The 27280-nt window shown below is 44.0% G+C and overlaps 1 protein-coding gene across 2 annotated transcripts; it reads left to right on the top strand.

The window, feature by feature from the left end:
• Positions 1–13110: 13110 nt before the first annotated feature.
• On the top strand, positions 13111–27265 carry TMEM14A (transmembrane protein 14A). 2 transcript variants are annotated; one of them, XM_041760566.1, is made up of 5 exons: positions 13111–13259; positions 16979–17070; positions 22154–22255; positions 24110–24197; positions 26977–27265. In XM_041760566.1, the coding sequence occupies exons 2-5, from the start codon at positions 17001–17003 to the stop codon at positions 27014–27016; spliced, it is 300 nt and encodes a 99-aa protein (XP_041616500.1). In that variant the 5' UTR covers positions 13111–13259; positions 16979–17000; the 3' UTR covers positions 27017–27265. The 2 variants fall into 2 exon arrangements, with proteins under 2 accessions (XP_041616500.1, XP_041616421.1); XM_041760487.1 differs by lacking the exon at positions 13111–13259 and adding an exon at positions 13275–13654.
• The last annotated feature ends 15 nt before the right edge of the window (positions 27266–27280 follow it).

Raw genomic sequence — 27280 nt, 5'->3', positions numbered from 1 at the left:
AGGGACAGGAAGGAAACTTCCTCTCTGATTCTAAGAACTGTGGCCCGAGAGTGGCACTAATGCCTGCTACTTTTTTTTCCCCCTTCTCCATCTTCCTGCCTCTTGGCCACTGTAATGAAGAATCTGACTCTATTTTTGATGTTTGATTGCTGGCAGCTTTTGAGCTTCACCACTCCCCATTCCCTTTGTCCCACATCTGGACAAAGCTGGTAGAAGGCTCAGTTGCTCCTTTGTCACCAATGAGAAGTACAAACCCTGGTGCTCCAGCCTTCATGCAGGGACTTTTGTCCCAGCTGCACTCCCTGGCTCGCAGAAACACCAAGCTAGTCTCCATTTCTGGCTCTTTCAAGCCATTTTCAAATCAGCTTGGGAGGCATCTTTGCTCTCTCCGGAAAGTTCCATGACATAAGTAATAAACTTTTCCATACTTCCTTGTTGATGTATGGCTCATTGATCTTAATATCCAAATAAAAAAAAATTTTGGCACAGTTACAGTGAGGGAGGTCCATCCCATTTTTGCTGAATGAAAACAACATCCCCAGATATGGGCACTGCTAATAGGAAATGCACAGCAGATGAAGACCAACAAGGGACTCTTTGGGGAACAAGAAAGCACTAGGGAAATCTCAGAGAGGAGGCAGCTGAGGGCACTGGTCAAATTGTTTAAGAGCTAGGGCTTATTCCCAGGATGTGCCTGCCTGAATATGACAGTAAGAGTGTATCCCAGGAAGAAAAATTAATCTTGGGAGATGTCACTGCCCAAGTGTCAGACTGGCCACTAGGTGGCGTACACTTTAGGTTGAATCCCAGCAGCGGAGCAAAGGCTTGGAAAACAACTGACTGAAACCACAACCCACACAAGGCTGGTCACAACTTGCAGCCTAAAACCAACTAGGTTGATTGCCTGCTAAAACAAAAAATGTCAACAATCTATCGAATTTAAGCAAGACCCAGAGTCTCGTAACAGAATCTTCAAAATATCCAAGACACAATCCAAAATTATTCAGCATGCCAAGAACTAGGAAAACCTCAACTCTAATAAATAGACTTGCTTGCGAGAAGCACACAACCGAGTGTGGAAGACAGAATCGTGAATGGATAGTGGCATAACCTTTGGTATCTTTGGTACCTATGCTGTGAGAGATGCAGATAGGACAATGCAGGAGCACAGACGTAGTAGACCTAACCCAGTCTGGGGAGGTGGAGTCAGGAAATTGGGACTGGCTTCCTAGAAGAACAGATGTTGGAGTTAAGTCTGAAAGGATAAATAGACAAGGAGGAGTTAGGTGAGGAAGTAGAAAGTAGAAAGTATTTATAGGGTACCTGGGTGGCTTAGTCGGTTAGACTCTTGATTTTGGCTCAGGTCATGATCTCAGGGCTGTCAGGCTCCTAGCTCTCTTGGAGTGGGCTTGGGATCCTCCCTCTCCCTCTGCCCTGCCCCCTCCCAGAAAAAAAAAAAAAGGAAGGAAGGAAGGAAGTATTCACATCTATGCAAGGGGCAGCAAGAGAAAAGAAAGCAGGTCAGGCGTGAATGGGGGACTGTAAACTACCCTGTTTTGATGGGGCACTAGCTACTAGGCAGGGAGTAGCAGAAAAGGATGGTGGAATGCCCAGGAGCAGGCCACAGAAGGCTTCAAATACCATCATATATCGCATTGGACCTTATCGGTCATCCTATCTGATCTCAGTTTTGGCAACACTGATACATTAATACAACATAACACAGTGGTCATAACGAAATCATAGAAATCATGGCACCCCTCTGGGTCTTGGCTTCTTGTGGCCTAAACTATTGGTATGCACTGTCCTACTGGTGTGCACTGATGACCTGTCTGGTCCGGCCTCTCTTGAAATTAGATTCGCTGTGTGACTGCTTGTGCCTATTGGATGTGAGTGAAAGTGATGCATGAAACACTCAGGGCTCAGCTGTCTCAAGAACCCAGGGTGCCTTTCCTGAACTCTCTTCCCCTTTCGCATAGACCTTAGAGGCATGTGCTCAAAGGCCATGCAACAAGATGCAAGCAATTGGGTTTCTGGGTCATCACTTGGAGGTGAGTCACTTCAGGAACATTAACAAAGGAGTTTGCACAAGGGAACAATAAGCTTTTCTTGTGTGAAGCCACTGAGATTTCATGGTCTAGTCTAATAGAATTTCTCCATCTCTTTATCAAGAACATGATAAACCTCCCTCCAAAGTCTTCCCAGATCCATAAATCTAACTATCTAGAGAAGTCCCTCCTCCAAACATCTTTGTCCAATTTCTTGGGGTCAGTTCTGCCTATGTTCTTCATCTTGAGGACACTTCTGTATCCTCCCTTGGAGAAGAGTCATGATGCCAGAGACACTGAGGATAGAACAGGTGAGCTTTATAGCTCACCTAGTGCACCTTACTTCCTAGTACCTGACTCACTTTTCCAACAGTCCTGCTACGTGGTGGTCCAGGATCTGGTTGAAAACTTTAAATTTACTGCCCTGACTACAAAAATTCTTCCTCTTCCAACATTCTGAAAAAGAAATACACTGCCCTTAATTGATAATCCCTATGGACCATGCTTAATCTCCTCACTTTATTTTTTCAAAACAATGAGTAGTAACTCTATTCAAATGAATGAGTTGTGATTCCATTTGGTACATGTGAGCTTTTTCCTGACCTCTTCCCATCATAGCAATAAATTCTTTTTTTCCCCTACACAATGAACTATTTATTTGGTGAAAATGTATGGCCTGTGAGTGACAGTCCAGAAATTATCCTTATATTCATCAATTCCATGTGCCGATGAGTAGAGAGCTCTTTCTTTGAGAGGATATTGTCTATAACACTACAATTTTACAGACAAGTTCTGATAAGCAGTAGCAGTTTTGCAGTTCAAATCTTTGGAAGCATTAAGTCTACCTATATGTCCATGTGGTATCTCTGAAACCATGAAGATCTATAAAAAAGTCAACACAACTAAACAAGAAAATAGAAATGAACACCCTCATCTGGCTGGAAACTTTTTAAAATGAAAGGTTTTTGTAGTGAGGCACTCTGTTTTCTTGGATGCAATGTCTGCTTGGTTCATAACACTAGATAGTTCTTGATTAATGCAAAGCACAATCCATAAAAGGAAAAAATGATCAATTGGACTGCATCAAAATTTAAAACTTTTGCTCTGTGACTCTACTGAAGGCATGAAAAGACAAGTTCTTTACAGAGTGGGGGAAAGCATTTGCAAACCACATATGTGACAAAGAACTAGTATCTAGAATTTATAAGGAATCTCAAAGTGCAACAGTAAAAAAATAATAATAATAATCCAAGTAGAAAATGGGTAAAAGACATTTTGCCAAATGGTGGCAAATAAGCACATGAAAAGATGTTTAACATCATTCACCTTAGGGAAATGCAAATTAAAATCACAATGTGATATCGCTGCACATCTATCAGAAAGGCTAAAATATAAAAGAGAGACTGCCAAATGCTAACAAGGGTACAGAGAAACTGGATCTCTCATACACTGATGGTAAGAATGTAAAATGGTACAGCTACTCCAAAAAATAGTTTAGCATTTTTTTAGAAGTTAAACATTAAAAAAAAAAAAAAAAGAGCAGCCCCAGTGGCCCAGCAGTTTAGCAACGTCTTTCGGCAACGTGTGATCCTGGAGTCCCGGGATCGAGTCCCACATCGGGCTCCCTGCGTGGAGCCTGCTTCTCCCTCTGCCTGTGTCTCTGCCTCTCTCTCTTTCTGTCTGTCATGAATAAATAAATAATTTAAAAAATAAAATAAAAAAATAAAAGTTAAACATACACCTACCAGACAAACCAATAATTCTATTCCTGAATGTTTATCCCAGAACAATGACAATGTATGTTCATTCAATAATATGTACATGAATTCCTATATCAGCTTATTCTTATTAACCAAAACCTGAGAGCCATCCAGATGGTTAAACAAAGTCTGGTACATGCATACCATGTACTTTTACTCAGGAGTAAAAAGGAACTAATTATTGATCCAGGCAACAACCAGGATCAATCTCCAGATAATTACACTGAGTGAAAAAAACTAATCCCTAAGGGTTATAGATAGAATGAATGTTATTTATATAACATTCTTGAAATGACAAAATTATAGAAGTGGAATATAGATTAGTGGTTGCCAGAAGTTACAAGGGGTTGGAATGGGAAGTGGATGTGATTACAAAAGGCCAACGTAAGGGAGGGATCCTTGTGCTGATGAACATGTTCTGTATCTTGACCACATCAATGTCAATACCTGGTTGTGCTATTCTATTACAGCTCTGGAGATGGTACCATAAGGGGAAACTGGATAAAGAATACAAGGAATCTCTATTATTTCTTACAAATGCATATAAATCTACAATTATCTACAGTTATAAAAAGATTAGATTTTAAAAAGATTTTCAAAAACATTCCTCATTTCTGGGTTGCAGCTCATACCAGGTAAATTATAATAGCTGGATGTAAGGGCCAGGCATCGGTAGTTTTTAAAGATGCCCAGCTGATTCCAGTGGGGAGCAGGTTTGGGAACCACTTATTAAACATCTCAGAAGCCTCCAAGGAGATATTTAAAAGAAGGGGGGAGGGTTCTTAAAGTTCTGTCTATAGATATATCTTTGCAAAAGGGAATGACACAGAAGCGTCCTATAACATTTTGGCCACAGGCCCAGTCTATGTGTGGGAGATGCGTTGGCCCTTTCTTATTCATCTGGCAGGCTGCTGGCCTTGAAAGTTCACTAACTGAACTTAAGCCTAAAAGCCAACGTTATTAACCACTTTGTTAATTGGAATAACTTACCAAAATGTTTTAAAAGTCATTTCATAAACAAAGCAATATCTTCCTCTCCACCTTCACCCCAACATTCATTAAATCTCACCAGGGGAGGTGAGATACAAATGCTACTAAGTGATCTAGAGCCTGCTCAAGGTTTTACACGTGTATTGTTGTTTTAAAATTAACACTCTATCCACATCTGATTTGAATTTCAGCTTTTTAAATAGCTGTTGCCCTTCTTCCCAAGAAATCTGTTAGAGGTACTACCTCTACTTGCTAAGCAATTAGCCTCTTAGACCAAACTGTAAGGAGAGAAAAAGGGACTGTATCTTTCCTCTATTAAATTTGGACCCAATTTATGCCTGAGTGGCTCAGTGGTTGAGCATCTACCTTTGGCTCAGATCATGATCCCAGAGTCCTGGGATCGAGTTCTGCATTGGGCTCCCCACAAGGAGCCTGCTTCTCCCTCTGCCTCTTCCTCTGTCTCTCATGAATAAATAAGATATTTAAAAAAATATTTGGACCCAATTTCACCTCTACAGTCAGCCCCACTGCCCTGCTGAGAGGACCTCAGAATGTTCTTCAATTGTATGCTTTCAAGTATTATGCCCTATTTTTCAGCCTACACCTTCTCTTGGGACTTTTTCTTTTAAATTAAAAACACTGTTTAAAATGTGTTATTGAAGCAACATTAATGTAATGAGAAAAAGCCTTATCAGACAAGATAACCTGCTTTTCCTCAAAGATGCCATTTTTATTGCATTAAGTGCTGTTTGCTCCATAAGATCTGAAGAAGTCAAATGGATTAACCCTGTACATCACGTCCTCTTTCTCAAGAACCCAATTTTCTGTTTGATTTTTCCACTCCAAGTATCACAAATACAGTAGTAGCTCCATGGGGACTCACAGAATAGGAAAAATTGAGCTCTCTTTAATTTTTGCCTTGTTTTATTTCTAAGAAATCTCTTTTGGAGAAGAGCAAGTTAGGCATGTATGCTAATGAATGTATGTAAATCCATTTTACCATAGAAACAAACGTAGTTCTTTTACAGTTAAGCAAAACACAAGAGTTGAGGAGTCATTTCATTCAGGACAGAGGCTCTTCTGGATTTAAGCGTACACAGACACACAGCATTAAACTCAGTTGAGGGCAGCCAATGAAAAACAAGCTGCGCGCAAAGATTGCCTCTCACACGGTGAAGTTTTGCACACAGCAACATCTGCAGGCTGCACAGTCCAGATGACTTAAACAGAAGATTCAGAGGCAGGAAACCATACGCAGCCCTGGCTCTTTGTGAACAGAACTTGTTGCTGAACCAATTCACTCTTCTAATTTACAATTCTCCACCCTCAACCAAGTACCCTTCCTTGTTTTCACAAAGCACAGAGCCCTTTCCCCCATAAGAGTCTTTGCTCAGACCATTCCTGCTGCCCCCCATGTGGTTCTCCTGATTCCTTGCCTGCTGGCTCCCTCTCAGACTTCATGTTTCAATTAAAATAATATCCCTTCCCATCCCCCTCGCTCCAGAGTCAGCCTCTGACTCTGCACTCTGTTTATTTCTAAGTCCTATTCCAGGGCTTGTCATCTAACAGATAACCATTTGTAAAATTAATAAAACGCTTCTCTTAAAAAACACTGATAATCAACAAAAGCTTCCTCCAGCTGAAAAAGTAGGTATCACAGCATTCCTTAAGTGAATTCCAGTGACGAGTAAAAATTGATTGTATTTTTAGTTAAACACACACACACATACACACACACACACACACACACTAATCAAATACAAAGAACATAATGATTAGCTCAAGTGATTGAGGTTCAGAGGCTAAGGCCCATTGCTTGGGTAGAACTTGAAGCACCTAGTACCATACCCAGCAACCTTTGACTCAGACCTGACTAGTATTGCACAACTGTTCCCGCCTCTGAACACTTAACATGCATCTTGTATCTGTCCCATTCATCCATGTAATAGGTGCTTCTGCCTTATGAATCTTACCAACCTCTAAAAGTATATTTTAAGCTCCTGGAAACCAAGGACCACTTTTTAAATAATAATAGCAAACACTTGAATATTTCCTATGTGCTTTCCTGTATTAATAATATTCACAATGGGAGTTGTGATGGATATCCAGGCAGAAAGACTGCAGAGCCTGCATGCACCTTCTTTCCTGAACCCTGGATTTGACATGCTCAGCTGTTTACATGACCTTTGGCAAGTTGCCTCAGTTTCTTCCTCTGTAAAATGGGGATGACAATGACATAGTATTACCTTGGAGGGTCCCTGTGAAGATTAAAGCAAGTTGATACCTGTAAAGTGCTTGGAAGGTGGCTGGCACACAGCAGGTACTCATTAAATGTTAGTTGTTATTGTTTTAGGAAAGTCCCTAATCCTGGGAAAGCCATCAGCCCCCCCCCCTTTTTTTTTTTGCACGGGAAGTCCCCAGTCCTTAGCAAGGGTTCAAAATGGGTCCAAACGGCCGGCTTAGGACAGGAAGTTGGCCCAGGCTCTGTGGTCACTCTCTGCTGCCCTGTCTTTCAGAGCCCACCTCAAAACTCTCCCTAGGTCCTATGACCTCTCCTCCCCACACGCCAGTGACATTAAGGAAACTACTCCTTAGCCAGTAGGCTGTAACACAGAAACCATGTGCCTTTTTCTTACGTTTTTCCCCGTAGCCCATTGCTCTGTTTTTCCCATTCACCCTTCCGTTTTATAACCATCCCTGTTTCCTAAGAGCAAGCTACAGGATGTTTGGGAATAACGGACAAGCCTGGCCGAATGAAACTAGGGCATCTAGTGCCCCCTGCTGCCACTCATAGGAAAGGCAATTTAAATAAGAAAAGCTCGATTCACTGACCCTGAATTTTGCTTATCGAGATCTAAACAGAAATCCGTACAAATATCCCAAGTTTGAAATTAGACTCATCTTTTTATCTTTTCTTGAATTCCCACTCTTGAATTCCAGCTTTTGGCTTTGCCTTTGCAAAAACCGATTTTTGCTTATTTATACCTTTCTCTAGGCACCTGGGTGGCTCAGTTTGAGCCTCTGCTTCCACTCGGGTGGTGATCCCGGGGTCCTAGGATCCAGTCCTGCATAGGGCTCCCGGTAGAGAGCCTGCTTCTCCCTCTGCCTCTCTCTGTGTGTCTCTCACGAATAAATAAAATCTTTTTTAAAAATTATACCTTTCTCATTCCTTGAATTGGCTGGCAGCTCTGTTGCTTTGGGATTTGAACTGGTTTTGTCTTACTCTTGGCTGTTGTCACCTCGGTGGAGCCCAGAGCGGGCGGGAGGCTGAGGCTGCAGCGGCCGGGGGGTGCAGGCTGGGACCGACAGACAGGGCTCCGGGTGGGCCCCTGGGAACTCGTCCGCACCCAGGCTCCCCCGCCTTGGGAAACCGCACATTCCCACGGATTCAGAGCGCGCTCTGGAGGCCAATGGGACGCCGGCGCCCGGCTGAGTGTCAGGCTGGTTCAGCCAATGAGCGTGCGCGGGCACAGGTGGCTCCGCCCTCCCCGCCCGACTGGAACCTCCTAGAGGCAGGCGGGGGCTCGGTCAAAGCCCGCAGCCCAGGCCGAGGCGAGGGCGAGCCAGCCGCCTGCGCGGCGTCCGCGGCATCCACCGGCCGCGAGGGGTCTGTCCAGGAGGTCGCGAGCAGGTGAGGGGGGCAGCCCATGGGAACCCCCGGCCCCCGGCGGAGAACCGACTGGGGCCACCCCCGAAAGTGAGTCTCCAGCTGGGACCCGGGGACCTCCCACTGGAGCCGGAGCCGCGCGGGAGCGCCCAGAGGATGGCCCGGGGGTGAACTGCGGCAAGAACGAGGAGGACTCGAGGTTAGGGGCGGTGGCGTTGGCAGGAGTTGTGGGGTGGACTTTGGTGCTGTCCTGAAGCCGCCTGGCGGAGAGGGCAGGTGGCCCGGAGTAAGGTGTGCGCTGGGAACCGGTGGAGCAGGGTCAAGGTCTGGGCCCCTCGCGTGCCAGGCCAGGGCCTCCATCCTCCCACCGTCCTCCCTCTCTCCATCCTCCCCTCCAGGTGGGAATGGAATACACTGACCTAAGCCTCTTTCCCCAAAACGCCAAGTTCCTTGAGAGTCACATGTGGGCACCGAGGAAGACAGGCATAGATGATTGCACTCCGATAAGAGGGTTTTTAAAAACCAACTTCCAGGGGCGCCTGCGTGGCTCAGTGGTTGAGCGCCTGCTTTCTGCTCAGGTCGTGATCCGGGGTCCTGGGATCCAGCCTCCCTTCCCTGCAGGAAGTCTGCTTATGTCTCTGCCTCTCTCTCTCTCTCTCTCTCTTTGTGTTTCTCATGAATAAATAAATAAAATCCTTAAAAAAAAATCCACTTCCAGTTGTGATGAGTGCCCAGGGCCTACACCCTGGCCGAGTTGCCCTTTCTCCCTCCCAGTCTTAAGTTTTATTACTGTCAGGCTGGAGTTGAGATCTCAGTAAGGAGGTAGTGTAGATTTATTGACATCTGTCAAAGGTAGAGTCCTTACAGATAGGATGGGTGGGTGTAGACCCTTGCTGTGGATGGTGAATTTATTTGTAATCCTTCCAGTGAAAGCTTTGGGAGGTCCGGTTCTTCCTTAATTCATGGATTTTTTGAAGACACTCCAAGCTCATGGAAGGATGTCCTAAAGGCTGCAAGCAGTTCAGAAAAGTATTATTGGGAAAGAAGACAGAATAAAAAGTCTACTACTGAACCATGAGACAGAAAGAAATATGTCATTTTTAACTAAATGTAGGAAATCTGGTTCAACCTTATATATTCATGTTCTCCTTTTAAAGCCTTGCATTATGTAGGGCAGCCCTGGTGGCTCAGCAGTTTAGCGCTGCCTTCGGCCAAGTGTGATCCTGGAGACCCAGGATCGGGTCCCATATCGGGCTCCCTGCATGGAGCCTGCTTCTCCTTCTGCCTGTGTCTCTGCCTCTCTCTGTGTGTCTGTCATGAATAAATAAATAAAATCTTTAAAAAAATAAAGTCTTGCATTATGTATTTTATTTTGATGTATATGTTTGTATTTGAAATATCCACAGCATATTAGCATAGCAGGTGTCTGATTTAGATGTTTCTTCAAAATTTCTTTTACTGATGAGCAGAGGCCTAAATAGTAAGTAGCTCTGTAGCATCTGGAAGAAGAGAAGGATCACGGAATTGAAGCAGACTTTTTTTGTTTGCTTCAAAATCAGTAAGTCCCCTCTGAATTCAATTTGTTTTTTTTGTTGTTATTTTTAAGATTTCATTTATTTATTTAAGAGAAAGCACAAGCAGGGGAGGGTCAGAGGAAGAAGCAGACTCCCAGCTGAGTAGGGAGCCCTCCTTAGGGAGTGTGGGGGGAAGCTCGATCCCAGGACCTTGGGATCATGACCGGAGCCAAAGGCAGACACTTAACCAGCTGAGCCACCCAGCACCCATGACTTTGCTTTTTATGAATTAATCTCCCAAAGCCAGGGTGTTCCTGGAAGAGCTGCTACAGACTGAGTTTTGGAACATTGTTGGAAAACAAGGATTAGGCTCAGGATCCACAGAGCACTCACTGAGGGGTAAACATCTTATGAGGTCCTGCCTGAGCGACCAGTCTGTCTGTCCATCAGTCAGTCTCTCAACCATGCTCTCCTCTTCTCCAATTCCACCTGTGTACAATTTATGAAAGCCTGTATTACTATAGATTGGAAGTTCCACCAATCCAAAGGGAACTGAGGATGGAAATCAGGAGACCTGAGAACCTGGACGGGGAGATTTCTATCTTCACTAACCTCAAACTAAAATGCAGCATTTCTTTCATAGGCAACAAACCACCGTGGGATTAGTACCCATGACTGTGTCATCACTAGGAATCACAGATGTTCACAGGTTACAGATGCCTCAACATATCATTTATGTGCAGCATTACCTGGGAATTATGGTAATTATTATTCCCACTCTGAGCTCTTGTAATTTAGTATAGTAAAGAAGTACATCTATTATATCACAGATTTAAATTTTTAATAATTTGATAACTGTATTTCAGTAAAATTGGCTTCCTTGGCAATCCCATTTTTTATTGTGTGTGTTTTTCCAGACTGCCAAAGGGGATGCCATCTGTCTCTGCTGTGGATCATGAATAGACAGTGTGACAAATAGGTAGAGATGAATATGCATTGTGGTGCTCTTGCCTTGTTCTCTAACCTTACCATTAGCTGGCTTATGAGTTGAGAGGACAGTGGCCCCTTTGCCTAAGAACCTTCATGAACCCACATCTCCAAGAATATGGAATTTCCCATGATGGAGAGTTGTTCTTTTAGGTTGAGGTGAAAATGCCTTGAGAAGGAATATCATGGGACTGTTCTCGGCTTCTAATACCTCAGTGACCAGGTGGAAGGGATCTCTGAGAACACCTAGTCTGAGCAGCATCTTATATATCCAAGCACTGAAGTCTGAAGTCCAGGGGCAAGTTATTTACCAGAGCTCATATCAGGTAAAGATACCATTATGGGAAGGCTTTTAGTTGTACTCTGAATAGGGAAAGTGTCCTGGGAGTCTGGAGAATGGGTGGATGGAGGCTAGGGTAAGGGTGGGCATAGAAGGGGATGGACAGGAGAGCTGGCTATTAGTTATTTATCCAAAGGATACAAACATAGTGTTTTGAAGGGGCACATGCATCCCAATGTTTATAGCAGCAATGTCCACAATAGCCAACATATGGAAAGAGCCCAGATGTTCATCAACAGATGAATGGATAAAGAAGATGTGATACACATACACACACACACACACACACACACACACACACAATGGAAATTATCTGGCCACCAAAAAGAATGACATCTTGCCATTTGCAACAACATGGATGGAACTAGAGGGCATTATGCTAAATGAAATAAATCAGTCAGAGAAAGACAGTTACCATATGATTCACTCATATGGGGAATTAAAGAAACAAAACAGATGAACATAGGGGAAGGGAAGGACAAATAAGATGAAAACAGAGAGGGAGACTCTTAACTCTAGGAAGCACTGAGGGTTGCTGGAGAGGGGTATGGTAACTGGGTGATGTGCATTAAGGAGGGCACGTGATGTGATGAGCACTGGGTGTGGGTGTAGTATGCAATTGATGAATCACTGAATTCTACCTCTGAAACCAGTAATGCACTATACATTAATTAAATTGGGGGGGAAAAAAGGAGAGCTGGGCGTCAGAGCCAAACCTCAGGTACCACCTCCCCGAGTCCACAGTCCAGTGCATGCCATCAACTCTCCTGTGAACCTTCAGCTGACTTAGACTTCTCATAAGTTAGTCACGTTCGTTCCCTGAAGCACTTTTATGCGCGAGGAATAAGTTCAGCAAACACGTTTCACGAGATTTAATCTATATTCTTTGGGTTCTTAAAATACTGATAAGCTCTGCTATTATTCACAGGCCGGCAACACTCCTAGAGCTGCCTGATGACTCCTAGATAACCGCCTTCTTCCACTCTCTGAAGGACTGTCCTATATAAGGAAGAGGGTCAGGTTGGAGTTACTCTGGATGCAGTTGAGGAGGAAGGCAAACCTGGCATGAGAGGCACAATTCCAAATCCATTTTTTAAAAGATTTTATTTATTTATTCATGAGAGACAGAGAGACAGAGGCAGAGACACAGGCAGAGGGAGAAGCAGGCTCCATGCCAGGAGCCCGAGGTGGGACTCGATCCCGAGACCCCAGGATCACACCCTGGGCTGAAGGCGGCGCTAAACCGCTGCGCCACCCGGGCTGCCCCCAAATCCATTTAAGGTTCATTCCTGGGATCCGATTATCCCCGGACGAGACCTGACTTTCAAACCTGTCTATACCCTTCCCTTCTCATACTGGAAGCCCAGCAAACCCTGGGCTTGGACCCAGGGCCCTGATCTCGCCTCCGCATCTCCAGATCACCTAGACAGCGCGCTATCACGAAGGGAGCTCCAGCTTAGAAACGCGACAGACTCGGTCTAACCTTTGCACCCTGCTTAGGAGCTGAGACCGGGGACACCTCGACCACTATACCTGTCTGGACCTTAGCTCCCCGCCCCCCCCGCCCCCACTGAAAAGGGCGGCAGTCTGCTGGCGAGAATCTAGGAGATCCCGGTTGCTGGCGAGGTCCCCCAACAGTCCCTTGAGGGATGAATGATTGATTCTCAGGGTGAAAAAAACCATGTGCCTTCCGGGCCCCCTGCTGCACCCAGCGGAGTGCACTCGGCGGAGGCCCCTCGGTCCCGCCCCGGCCGCTGCAGGCAGCAGAACTCGGCCGGGCTCGCGGCCAGCGCCCAGGGCCCCGCGCACCGAGCAGGGGCCTGCAGCCGGCGGCCTTGCTCCGCCCTGCGAGCCTGCGCAGCTCACACCCAGCCCCGGGTGGCGGCGAGGGCGCGGCAGGGCGCATGCGCGCCGCCGGGAAGGCCCCGCCCGGGACCGGCCGCCCCTGCACCGCGCGGGGAGGCGACGCGCAGGAGCGGAGGCGCTGGCCGCGGGGACGCTGCCCAACCTCAGGTACAAGGTTGGCCGCAGGCCGGCTCCTCATTTTTGCATTTTGAGCCGCGGGGAGCGGGGAGCGCTGCAAGTCAGCTGTGCGCAGTCGAGAACTTCCTCTCCTGGATGGTCTTGTAAAGGCACAGATTTAAGCAAAGATGCTGAGGCCCTTAGGAGGATCTTTCGGGGGCTGGGGGCTGCTTCTCCCAGGGATTGCTTCTTTCCAGCTCCTGAGAATTCCCTGAGCTTCTTCCTTCCGGGGCCCTGAATCTCCCACCCGGTCTCCTTCCTACCTTCCTGGAGCTGGGGAGAGGTGGGGAAGGGATGGGGTTCTCGGAACATGGCAGTTTTAACCTTCCTAGTACCGCCCAGACTTCACTGGAAAATGGTCTTTCGAGACCCCAAGGAGTACAGAGGTAGGTAGCTTTTTATATAGTAGCTTACGGAAAATCTCTGTGGGCTCCCCAATTTTGGGAGGGTTAGGGGCAACGCAGGGCCCTGTCACCTGGGTTTCTATGTGATGCAGTAAATCATTTTGCTGCATTGCACCCAAGATGCTTTCTGGCCTTACCAAGTGCTGAGGTAGCCTTTGCCAATGAAAAAGCATGTGATGCAAGGCGCACATCGGCTCCCCCTTGCATCACTTTCATATGTGGTTCTGGACAGGTCATAAGGTCCTTTGTGGAAATGGAGCAAGAGGGGTGATTGCTTTTTGTCTGCAGTTTCCCTGTGAGTTCAGAAACTTCTTGCAAGGGTTGGGAATAGATTTATTTTCTCCTTAGAATACTCAGTTCAGTAAGGAGATTAAGGGAACAGGCTGTTTCCTGGTAATAGACCCATATTGAGGGTTGGTCAGTTACAGAATGTCTTCCTTCAGCCAGACGTTGTTCCTTTTCACTCGCTCGTTCATTCAGCAAGTGTTCTGCACACACCTGCCTTCTGCATGGCAGTGAGCTCGGTGATGTAAGAAGGGCAGAGATGAACTGAACTTGAGCTTAACCTGGAGGAGTTTGGCTGGGAGGGGAAATGAGAGTGGGGGAGCTCAACCTAAGTAACTACACCAGGTATAAGGGAGTGGGGCCCCAAGAGAGAGTCAGAAGACTGAGGGTCAGAGGAGGGAAAAGAATCATCCTTTTACATCAGGTGGTTGGCTTAAGGAGAAAACTAGGTCCCCAGATTACTACCTGATGATGAGTGATCTCTCCTTAAGCTTCAGATCTGTGTGTAAAGGTGTTTTCCTCACTGTGTGTCAGGTGCCTTAGACTATGTCTTAGATAGGTCCCACCCCTCCTGGTGACCTCCCTCCTGCTGCCACCACATGCTTACTGCTGGTCCAGTGTTCCCTGTCTCAGAGAGTAGCATCAAGGCCCCTCAGCCTCCTACCTCTCCTTCCTAGTGGTCCAAGCCAGAGACTTAGAGGTGAGTCATCTCTGACTCATCCCTCCCCCGCACTTACCACACCCAGGCTCTTGATTCTGCTCTCTGAACCTCTCTCTGAGCCATTGCTCCAGGCCAGGCTGCCCCATCGTCTCTGGCTTAGCTTATCTTCCTGCTTCACTGGTTCCCATCGCAAGGAAGTACTTGCTGGAATTAAATCTGGCTATGAGACTCCCTTCATTCCTCCCTACCATCCTTGAGACAGAACTCAGCCTCCCTTACAGGACTTACAAGTGTCCTGGCCCTGTTGTTGTTATTGTTGTTTAACCAACCCCATCTTATCACAGCCCCCTTACACTTCTATTTTGAAAACATGCCATGCTTTCTTATGCCACTAGTTTTTTGCACATGTTCTCCCTGTTGCCTGGAACACATCCTTCCTTGTCACTGTCTTCACTTGGCTTACTCCTCCTCTCCCTCAGGTCCCAGCCAGGACCCCATTTGCTCTAGGAATCCTTCCTTAGGCTCCCAAGTCTCACTAGGCACCACTTCTTATTATGGTGCTCATGAGTCTCCTCTTAGGGCTCATCCACACATCTGCCTTCTCTGCTGTGCCCTACTGTGTGTCCCAGAAGGCCAGAGCCAAATCTGAGGGCTTTTCTTTGCTTCCTACTGAAAGCACTCAGTAAACAGGTGTTTAATGGAGTTGAGTAGAAGTTGTAAGATTATGGTTTGATTCATTGAATACCTGAACCATAAATTCACTCTATCCCCATTGTTTCCTAAGTGGGCTGATATAGTTATGGCCTCTCCCATGTCAAGTTGAAAAATGGGTGCGATGGTGAAAGAATAATCACTATTAAAGGAGCTAGTATTGGTTGAGTGCTCAGTATGTGCAGGCACCTTATAGTATTACCTCATTTAATTATCACAACTCTGAGAGGTGGATAATTTTATTACCTGCATTTTTTGGCAGACTGAGTTGCACAGAGATTAAGGAACATGCCCAGTGTTACATAACTAGTAAGTAGTGGCATCTGGTTTGGAGCCAAGCATACACTGTGAAATTCAATTAACTCTTTGGGAAAGACAGTAAGTAGGACAGACCATAAGAAGCTGACAGGGCTGAAGATGGAAAGTCACCAGATGGATGGCAGTGCAGTGTGGTCACAACTTTAAGCTGTGAAACCAACAGAAGCAACCAACCCAGAGCTTTACAGATCTGAAGAACATTCATTTTTTGTTTTTTGTTTTTTTTACGTACTCACTTTTCTTCAGACAGCTAACTCCATTATTAAAGGTATTATTCCTAGTGGTTAGGAATGAGACTTCTCTCAGTCTGAAACCTTGGTTCTGTTGCGTGGCCTCGGGAGTATTGCTCACCCTTTCTGTGCCTCAGTCTCTTCATCTGCAAAATGGGGGTACTAACAATAGTGCTTATCTCAGAAGGTTGTGGTAATAATTAAATGAGTCGATGTAAGGCTTTAGAAGGGTACCTAGCACATGGTAATTGCTCCCAGACATCCTCATCCCCATTATTATCCACGGGGTGGACATGACTGAGCTTTCCTCTTTTAATTCTTCCCGTGGATGTTGAGAATTCTTCACCGGTACCTTCTGATCACGGCCATCATCTCCTGGGCTTCAGGATTTCCTCCCCCCAGGCCCTTCCTCACAGTAACTTCTAGCTTCCTCTCTGCTCAAAACTCCTTTCTCTGTTCTTCTGGGTCAGTTTGGTACCAGTTTGTTTAGAGGATAAAACACTCTTTTAGGTCAACCTAAAAGAGGAGCAGTGAGAACACTGTAGAACTACAAAAAAACCTCATATGCTATTCCTCTTATATGAGGATATTTTCCTCAGGGAGGAGGTGTAGATGTAAAGAATTAAGATGCAAAAGCACCCCTGGGAATCAGAAATTAAAACGCCACAAGGGACTTATAGGGTCCATCTCATCTACTCCCCTCGTTTGGGGGGAGTTGATGTTGGGATGGGGCGTGATCCAAGGCCCACCAGCCAGCTAGTGACCATGTCTCCAGCCTGTAGCCAGCACACTTTGTCCTACATCTTATAGATTCCTTGGTAGGATTTTAATGGAACTTCTCACCCCTAGATATATGTTTCAACTGCTGCTATGAGGCACCATAGATTGTTCTTATCCCTTACTTAATTTTATGCCAGGGCTTCATTATATTCTTCAGTGATTTACTATTGATTAAGCATGAATGTCTCTGTACTTTTTTTTTCTTTTAGTAAACTAGAAAAGAAAAATTAACCTCTATAATTCTATGGAATGCGTATCATTTTTATATTACATATGCTCCCCCAGTTCTTTTTATTTTGTAAAACCTGTCCCTTCCCCCAGCTTTAGAATTGCAACCTTGCCAATGGACCTGATTGGCTTTGGTTATGCGGCCCTTGTGACATTTGGAAGCATTTTGGGATATAAGCGGAGAGGTAAGCCTTAACCATATTTTTCATCAGAGGGACTTCATTGGGGATTGGTGGTTGTGCTAAGATTATCTGAGGGTTTATAAATAAGACAAGAAGCTAAAGATGTCCTAGAGGTGGCTGAGGACCAGCATGTTATGCATGGAAGTGAGTTGTAGAGGGAAGGAGGGACAGAGCATTCTAACCCAGATATCTGGGTCTTTCTTCACTCGTCATCATCAACTGCATAATTAATTGGTTTAACCTCCTCAGCTACTCACTTATTATCAAATGAGGATTTTTATTTGTTTATATACTCTTGGTATCAAAACCTGAATTATGTTGATACGGCATTTTGCAAAGGAAAATTGGTTAAATACTTAGATGTCCTATCTGAAGTTGTCTTCTTCATCTGTATCCAAAAGTGAAAAAAAAAAAAAAAAAACACCCAGTTGATAAGCTTTCATGGAAAAAAAATGAAAGGTCAAGTTTTATATTTTATTTTGTTTTAAGGTAGAAGCATTTTTAGTCATGGTATCTCATGTTGATGTTTCTTATATTTTTATGAAATTTTTAAAATGAAGTTATATTTCAAAGAGTGTTCTTTTTGTGAAGTGGTGGGCTTCAATTTGAGTGGAAAAAACAAATCTGGGCAGCCCTGGTGGCTCAGTGGTTTAGCGCCACTTTCGGTCTGGGGTGTGATCCTGGAGACCTGGGATCAATTCCCATGTCGGGCTCCCTGCATGGAGCCTCTTAACTCTAATATTCTGTTATTTCCACCGTGGGAAATGTGTGTCAACGTTGAACCTGGTTAGGGAAGCTGAGTGCCCTGGTACTGTTTCCATTCTAGTTGTCCTCTCCCCAGTCAACCTCACGTAAGTTTTTTTTGTAGAAAAACCCTATTTTTCCTTGAGAAGCTACTGTGCCTACAGCCCTCTGCCTGTGTCTGCGCCTCTCTCTCTGTGTGTGTCTCTCATGAATAAATAAATAAAATCTTTAAAAAAAGAAAGAAAAACCAAATCTATCTAGTTATTAGAGTTATCCCTTAGAGATTACTAAGAAGTCCAAGGCCAGAAGCACAGGTGTCTGTAGGGCCTGAGGGGTGGCGGGTTAAAGTAGATTATTTTCTAAGATTCCTAAGAACCTATAATTCACTTAGACTTTTGTTTGTTCTTATTTTCTGTCTCAATGTGTGTAACATCATGGATGTGTATTTGTTGGAAAAATATGATGGCATCAAAGACCTATAAACCACTACTCAAAAGCTGATGTTTTATAATCGATTTTAAAGAAGACTCAGATGAAAATTCTGATAGGATTGTTATTGAAACACTTGTTCATCGTCAGAGGTGTCTAAATATTTCTGTTACAGAACAGAAAAGCACATCTGGACATTTTAGCTTGCATTTTAGGGGCGTGAGAAGAAGGAAGTGTGTGTGTGTGTGTGTGTGTGTGTGTGTGTGTGTGTGTGTGTGTTGGGGTAGCTGGAAGTGGCGTAGGAGAGGAGAGGCAAGGATTACTTTACTATTCTAACACAAATCTCTGTAGGAACAAATGAAATCTCATTCGCTGTAAGGTCTCTGATTCCAGGTGCCTGTTGTTCAAATGCACAATATGGTTCCTTGGATTCCTAACAAGAGCCCCCAGCTAAGTGATCATGGAAGCCTCTGGGGGCAGGTGTTCTCAAAGAAGCCCACTCTCCTATAATGTAGGTTAAGAGCACAGGCCACAGAATCAAGCATGGCTAAATTCTGCTCGTGACACTACCACTTACTAGCTCAGATACTCATGTGAGTTGTTTTAACTTCTGGGTCTCAATTCCTCATTTGCATATTACTCAGGATTAAATAAGAGAATGCATGTAACACATTTAACAGCGTGCCTGGCCCAGAAGAAGCATTAATATTCTTGTTTCTGCTGCTGCTGTTCTGCCAGTGGGAGAGTCTCTGGGCCAGTGGGGCAAAGTACCTTTTTCTAGTTTTGTATTCCATATTATATTCTAAGCTGCCTGTGGCCCCAGTGTCCTAGTACTTTTGTAGAAAGTGAATTAGCCCTTTCTGTTTTTACTTAAAGCTTCCCTAGACATGAATCCCATATAGTTCGGCCAGGAGACCCTTCCACAGGACAGTTACTGAGAACAATGTTGGGTAGGTTAAAGATGGGACCTCAGAATGGTGTTTGGTAAGAAAACAAGTATATCTGAATCCTATACTAGACTGGCTGCCAGCCATGGGTTGGGTCAAGGTGAGAGACTGATAGATTGCTTTTCTTGCTGGGAGCACAGTGGTAGGGCAGGATGCTGAGCACTGAGTTCTGAGTTCATTCCTCCCCCCTCCCTCTCCCATACAAGTCCCCAGAAAAGTGCATAGCCAAGAAGACACTATGATTTTGAGGCTTTTTCTGAGCTAAGTAGCCAGTGCCCAAAGCCAAAGATGGCCTTCTCCTGCACCAGGGCTGAATCTAGCCTAATATCTTTCTACGCCAGTTCAAGGGCAGGGCACAGCAGCCCCTCCAGAGAGGAGGGAAGCAGGAGAGCTTGTCAGGCAAGTGTCCTGCTCTGAGGGAGGGAGGCCCCCACGTGCACTTTGAAAACTTCTTGAGACTGCCCCCACCAGGTTGGCACTTGGAGGAAGGGGGTGTGGGACAGAGCTTGGAGCTTCTTTTTTTGTAGCCCCACCATAGACAAGTGAGTTTTTTTGCAGGATCCCTCACCCCTCCACCAACCAAGTCTTTCTTACGAGGTGGAGCCCACAGTTCCATCTCCTTCCTCATGCAGGATGCATTCTCCCAGGAAGCCTTCCCATTTCTCAGTCATGTGGGCTGCTGGCGTGCCTGCCCATCCCCACTGTTTGGCTGTCTCATCTCACCAAGGCTCGGGTGCAGATGCTGCCCCTCCCTCCATATACATAAGGTGGGGAGGATTGTAGCAGGGCAGAAACTGTCAGGGTGTACAGAAGAGAGTCAGAGATCTGTAAGTGAGAAGACATATTAATTAAGGTGACCTAGTCATGCATTCCAGAAAATGCTTAAATCCCCTTACTTATTTTCTAATCTGACATCTTGTACTTAAACATGACCCAGAACAGGGAATGCCCAGGCATGCATTTTGTCAACATTTATCTAGTGTTGCCAAGTACCCAGCACCATGTCAGGCCCTGGAAAACATCAGTGAGCAAAAAGAGATGGTACTCACAAGGAAGGCAGGGGGCTGACCTTTAAATACATGGACAAGTGTACAAATATATGATAGAGAATCGTGGGAGGTTATGATGGGGGCCCTTGTTCAGAGAAGAGAAGACTCTCTGAAGAGCTACGGAGACATCTGGAGGGGAGCTGCAGTTGGCCAGGTGAGCAGTGCAGGGAAGAGCAGTGCAGGCAAAGAACAGCGTGTCTAGACGCCATGAGGAATAAAGAGTTTGACATATTCAGGGAACTGAAAGAAGGCCAAGCCTCCAATAATAGAGTGGGGCGTAGGTTTTTCCCTAAGTGCCGTGGGAAGCACCAAAGATTTTTAATTAGAAGAATGACCTGTCCGGGTATATGCTTTTAAAAGATGATGTTGCTGAGTAAACCTGGATGGCTCAATCGAGCATCTGGCTTCAGCTGGGGCCATGATTACGGGGTCCGGGATCGGGTCCCACGTCAGCCTCCTTGCGGGGAACCTGCTTCTCCCTCTCCTTCTCCCTCTGCCTATGTCTCTACCTCTCTCTCTGTCTCTCATGAATAAATACATAAAATATTTTTTAAAAAAAAGATGATGTTGCTGTGTTTGCAGAAAAACTTGTGGGAGGGGGAGAAACAATGAGGAATTTTTTTAAAAGACTTTTATTTATTTATTTGAGAGAGAGAGCAAGCAAGGGAGAGAGAGTACAAGCAGGAGGAGCAGCAGAGGGAGAGGGAGAAGCAGGCTCCCCGCTGAGAAGGGAGCCTGACGCAGGGCTCTATCCCAGGGCCCCACGATCATAACCTGAGCCAAAGGCAGACGCTCAACCACTGAGCCATCCAGGCACCCAACAATGAGGAACTTAATATTATCCAACTGTAACATTCTAAGCCTTTATATATTTGACATGGATGGTATTATTAACTCTGTTTTGCAACTGACAAAACTCAGAGAAACTAAGTGCCTTAGCCAAATGCAACAAATGGAAGAATTAAGACTAGAACCCAGTGCTTGTGGCTTCTCATCCAGATGCTGCTGCTGCTGTGTGTTTGTGTGTGTATGTGTGTCTGTCTGTGCTTGTGCGTGCAACTACACATGCACACATGTTGCTGCAATGGTTTTTAACCCTGACTACAATCCAAATTTCCTGTAGATATTTAAAAAATAGAGATGGTTGACCCTACCCAGAGGGATTCCAATCCCTCTGGGTAGATCCCGAATAGAATGAACTGCATGAAGCACCAACTGTGCGTGTGTCTTGTTCACAGTGTCCCTGGCATGTAGCCCACTGCCAATGCACAGGAAGTACTTGCTGCTGGGCACAGTGCCCTGGGAGCTGGGTGTGCACTGGGTGGCCGACTGGCGGGCTGGATCAGTGCCCTGGCTCTTCCCATTGCTCAGTATAGTCACCATTCATCCCTGAGTCCTGACATCTTGAGGCTGGAAGCTTTGTTAATTATTCAGGACAAAACCATCACTTGGTTGGCACAGGACTTATCTTTCTACCTCTATGAGCTTAAATATCAGTGCATCCTATTTTTATTATCACAGCCTCAGAGTAAAAAGACAGAGGCAAGAAGAGGAAAAAAAAAAGAAAAAGAGGGGTGTAAAGAAGTCAACTGATTGTCCAAGATCATGCAATCAAAGTCAAAACCACTACCACCAGGCAGGCTTTCTTATTCACTCAAGCTGTATCTAACACCTGCATTGCTATGTATTCGTGGTTCCTCTGCCTTGCATTTCGAGTTCAGCAGAGACCAGTCATAACTTAGAAACGGCTGACACATAATTCAGCTTTGTCTAAGTAGCCTGTGGACTTTGTCTACAGTACTCGAGTAGATAAACATTTGAAGGTGCATGTATCATACTGGAAGGATTGGAAGGAATTCCTTTCATTTGGAGATCCTCTTTCTGAGCCCACCCCCCCCCTTTTATTTTTCTTTCCAGGTGGTCTTCCATCTTTGATCGCTGGTCTTTTTGTTGGATTTTTGGCTGGCTATGGAGCTTACCGTGTCTCCAATGACAAGCGAGATGTCAAACTGTCACTATGTAAGTAAGACATTTTCTCCAGTTATGAAGCATTGAACCTTTGGAGTGGCTTTTTTGATACCCTATCCTAGGTATACTAGAAAACATGCAGTCACATGGCAAGTGGATATGCCAGCGTTGAGACTGAACACAATTTTTGTTCCTTTCTAGACAGGCCCACTCAAAAACAAGGATATTGCTCCCAGGCCTTCAAACACAGAAGAACATTTCTATGAAACATATTACTAGAAAAATAAAATAAAATTAGAAAAGTAGGGCAGCCTGGGTGGCTCAGTGGTTTAGCACCGCCTTAAGCCCAGGGCATGATCCTGGGGACCTGGGATCAAGTTCTGCATCAGGCTCCCTGCATGGAGCCTGCTTCTCCCTCTGCCTGTCTCTGCACCCCCCTCTCTGTCTCTCATGAATAAATAAATCTTTAAAAAAATAAAAATATAATTAGAAAAGTTAAGGAATTATGCCTAGATTTTCCCCTAAGCTCATATAAGCATAGTTTTTGTGTTGCTATTAAAATACCTAACAAGAGACAGCCTCACATTATTTTATTTAATTCACAAGCAGCTTTTAGATCCTCTTTTTGCCTTAACTTAATCTAGAAAACCAAGGCTGACCTTTTTTTTTTAGCTTCTTCCCTTGTTTGGCGTGGTAGGGGAATGTCCCCAGTAAAAATGGAAACCTGTATGTGTTTAAAGGCCCAGGCTGCTTGGCTCTTTTTAGCTTGAAATCTGGCGAAGGTTTGGAAATTCTCTTTATTGAATTTGACTATTAATCAAAGTGGCCTGCGTATGTATGGAAAGATATGCAAATGAAGACAAATTGTATCAGTTTGGCCTTTGAGGGAGAGAAGGAGACAGTGTTGTATTTTTTTTTCATGACGTGTTTGAAATAGAACTGGGGATAGTTTTTAAGAGTAAAAGTGTGTCAAAAGAAGAAACATATCAGCAAGAGGTGGATATTTTGGGTTTTTTATTTCACATGTATTTAAGTAGTTTACACATGTTTATTGTCATTTTGTTCTATCGGCAAGTGATTTTTCGTTGAAAGCTTTTCTGAAATTGTGACATCAGCACCCTAAGCTCTTACGTAAAACAGCCTCATTCTTCATATTGGTTCAGCTCCTAAAAGGCTGGTATGTGCTTCTGAATTTAATGTTATTAATACTCTTATTTAGTCTCCAGGCATTAATTTCTCAAAATGCAGTGCTGCAAATTAAAAAACAGCCTTTTTTCCTAGTATTTTTTTATTCATCAGGTCTTACTTTAAAAAAAAAAAAAAAAAAAGATATTTGGTGGCACCTGGGTAGCTCAGCGGTTGAGTATCTGCCTTTGGCTCAGGGTGTGATCCTGGGGTCCTGGTATTGAGTCCCACATGGGGCTCCTCACAGGGAGCCTGCTTCTCCCTCTGCCTCTGTCTCTGTCTCTCTCTGTGTCTCTCATGAATAAATAAAATCTTAAAAAAAAAAAGATACTGATTATTTACTTTCAGTTAAATGAGCATTTATTGGATATCTCCGTGGATCCAGACGTACTGCCTACTGTTCCTGAGAAAAGTTGAATTAGACACAGTCCTAGCCTTCCAGGAGTTTCTACAAATAGAAATTTAAGTTAGACAAAGGCTTTTTCTTTTGAAGATATTTCAGGAATGGATTATAATGTGCTTGTTAACTCAGAAAAATTTTCAGTAAGCTAGTTTATAAAGTCTTTTAAGAGCACTTTATCTTTTTAAGAAGATAGCAACTTGATACTTATACATAATAGTCATTATATTAAAAAGCTGAAACAATGTCTTTTTTTTTTTCACAAGCAAGCATTGATAATGTGTTTGAAACTCTGGTTCATGCATTGATTTGATTTTTAGTTACAGCTTTCTTCCTGGCCACCATAATGGGTGTGAGGTATAAGAGATCTAAGAAAATCATGCCAGCTGGGCTGGTTGCAGGTTTAAGGTAAGAAAAACTATTTTGATCTGTACTTTCTTCTGCCATCATTTTGCAGTGCTGACTTTTTGGCAAGAGTCAGTTTTAACTTGAAAGGTCAAAGTAATTTTTTTTTTTTTTTTTTACAATAAGCATGACTGTAAGACTTTAAAATGTCATACCTGCAATCAGTCATGGTATTGATGTTTCCATGAGCCCTTTTTGGAGTACATGCAGTGTTGCTATAGTATCTGATCACATGCACCCGCTTACCTTTTTCCAAAAAACTAAATTCAGCCTCATATTTCCTTAAGATTTACTCATCTGAAACAGTAAATGTGTTCATTTAAATCTAAAGTCAGTCTTTCTTAGAGTGTTAGACTGATAGTAGGCTACACATCTTCTGAGTTTTCAAGGGAAGACCGTATTTTTTTAAAAAATAGGCACCGTGGGTGGCTCAGTCGGTTGAACGTCTGCCTTTGGCTCAGGTCGTGATCTTCAGATCCTGGGATGGAGGCCCAAGTTGGGCTCTCTGCTCAGCAGGGAGTCTGCTTCTCCCTCTTTCTCTGCCCCTTGCCCCTGTTCCTAGGTGCCCTCGCTCTCTCTCAAATAAATAAATAAAATCTTAAAAAATAAATAAATACAGAGCCTCCAATTTCTCTTAATTTGATCCCAGTGATTCTATCCATGAGATTAAGCATATTACCATGTACAAATTTATAGGTAACATTTTTCATTCTTCCTGGAAGAAGCCTTTCTATGTTAAGTCTTAAATATGTTTACTTTGTTATACATTTTTACTTTTTGAAATAAAAAGAAACAATGAAATGTATACAAAGACTGATGTTTATTACAACTTTTTTTTGAAGATGCTAAAACCCTACAGATTTATTAATTTATTAATGAATTGAAGATGAAACAGAAACAAGATCAAAGTCTGAGCAGACTGTGGTTCACTGTTGCCCAATAAAAGGAAACAGAAGTTGGCCCATGTGAAATTCAGAGAGATTCTGGACTCAGACTCAGCAGGCAGGAGAGAGTTGTAATGCAATTCATATTAAAACTAAAGGAATAAAAAAATAAATAAAACTAAAGGAATCGGGCATCCTGGGTGGTTCAACAGTTTGGTGCCACCTTTGACCCAGGACGTGATCCTGGAGACCTGGGATCGAGTTCCACATTGGGCTCCCTGCATGGAGCCTGCTTCTCCCTCTGCCTGTGTCTCTGCCACGCTATCTCTCTCTCTCATGAATAAATAAATAAAATATTTTTAAAAATACTAAAGGAATCAACGCAGGGTCCATATTAGAAAGCCTGCTCTAGTCCATAGTGCTATACTCTCCCACCAGGAACAGAGAATTGGGAGCCTGGGTTATCCTCAATCTTTTTTTTTTTTTAATTCAGCGAATTAACATATAATGTATTATTAGTTTAAGAGGGAGAAGTCAGGGATCCCTGGGTGGCGCAGCGGTTTAGCGCCTGCCTTTGGCCCAGGGCCTGATCCTGGAGACCCGGGATCGAATCCCACGTCGGGCTCCCGGGACATGGAGCCTGCTTCTCCCTCTGCCTGTGTCTCTGCCTCTCTCTCTCTCTCTCTCTGTGACTATCATAAATAAATAAAAATTAAAAAAAAAGAGGGAGAAGTCAGTGATTCATCAATGTTATATAACAGCCAGTGCTCATTACATCACGTGCCCTCCTTAATGCCCATCACCCAGTTACCACTGACCCCCTCCCCCACCCGTCTTCCCTTCAGCGACCTTCAGTTTGTTTCCTATGATTATTGCGACTTTATTTCTAATGGAACACACGTGAACTGAAAAATTAGAAACAACTTAAAAACTCACCAATAAGGAAATGTTTCAATAAGTGTTTTGTCAACTTAATGAAATATCGAGCAGGAATTACATGTCACATTTTCAAAAACTATTTAGTAGCATTATAATATCTTAATGTTCTAATCAGGAAATACTAGGAAGGCAATGCTTCCAACTGCTAATAGTGTTTATCACTGGGTGGTAATGCAGTGAGTAAGTTTTTCCTTTTTCCTTTTCTTTCTCTTTTAAAAAAATATTTAGTTATTTATTTGACACAGAGAGAAAGCACAAGCAAGGGGAACTGCAGAGAGAGAGGGAGAAGTAGGCTCTGCTGAGCAGGGAGCCCTACATGGGGCTTGATCCCAAGGTCCTGGGATCATGACCTGAGCTGAAGGCAGACACTTAACCAACTGAGCCACTCAGCTGCCCCTCCTTTTTACTTTTCTGTAGAACTTTCTTCTGTGGCTATGCATCATGTTTAAGACTTGGTGGTGGAGGGAGGTGTCAGGGAGGGATGCGGTTACAGGGAACTACTTTCCAGTTATGGCTGTGTTCTAGAAATGATACTTGATGATAGAAAGGATCGGAAGTATGGGTCCCGAAGACCCTAGTCAGTGGAAAGTAGCTGAGACTGTAATAAGAACACCCTAGAATTGCTCATTGCTTTTTTTTCAAGCCACTTGCCTTTACTAGCACATCAACGACTTGTGTTCCTTTCTAAAACTTTCTCTTAAAAAGGTTCATCCCAGATTTGCAGAATCATGAGTTCTGATTTTGCTCATTCAGTCAATCAACATTTTTAAGTGGTTAATTCAGCCATGTCTGAAGTTCCAATACAGGGATCATGTGATCACCCCTGCTCCAAGGAGAAACAAGAAAGAACCTTGGAAGCCAAAGTTTAATAACAGTACAGGTTAGGTGAATATGTGAACCTCTGTCTTATACCAGGTAAGCATGACCCGCTACTTTGCCTTTCTTTTATTTTAATCCAGCCTCATGATGATTCTGAGACTTGTCTTACTGCTGCTTTGAAAATCCGAAGGAACTGAAGACTAAATTCATATGATTCTACTGTAACGGGCAGAGCATACACTTTGTATTTAAAAGATAATCTTCAACTTGGAATGTGAAGTGTCTCATTTTACATTAGAAACAACAGAAACACTCCAAAATAAACGCTAGTTTGAGGGATTTTTTTTTTAACCAAAAACTCAACCGTTTTCTACTTGTCAGATAATGGTTTCATTAAAGATATTTAATAAATCATTATACACTCTTTCATTTACTGTGTCTTGT

This window comes from Vulpes lagopus, chromosome 1, assembly GCF_018345385.1.
Source record: "Vulpes lagopus strain Blue_001 chromosome 1, ASM1834538v1, whole genome shotgun sequence".
NCBI classification, from domain to species: Eukaryota; Metazoa; Chordata; class Mammalia; order Carnivora; family Canidae; genus Vulpes; species Vulpes lagopus.
This window is presented reverse-complemented; position numbering and strand designations above follow the sequence as displayed.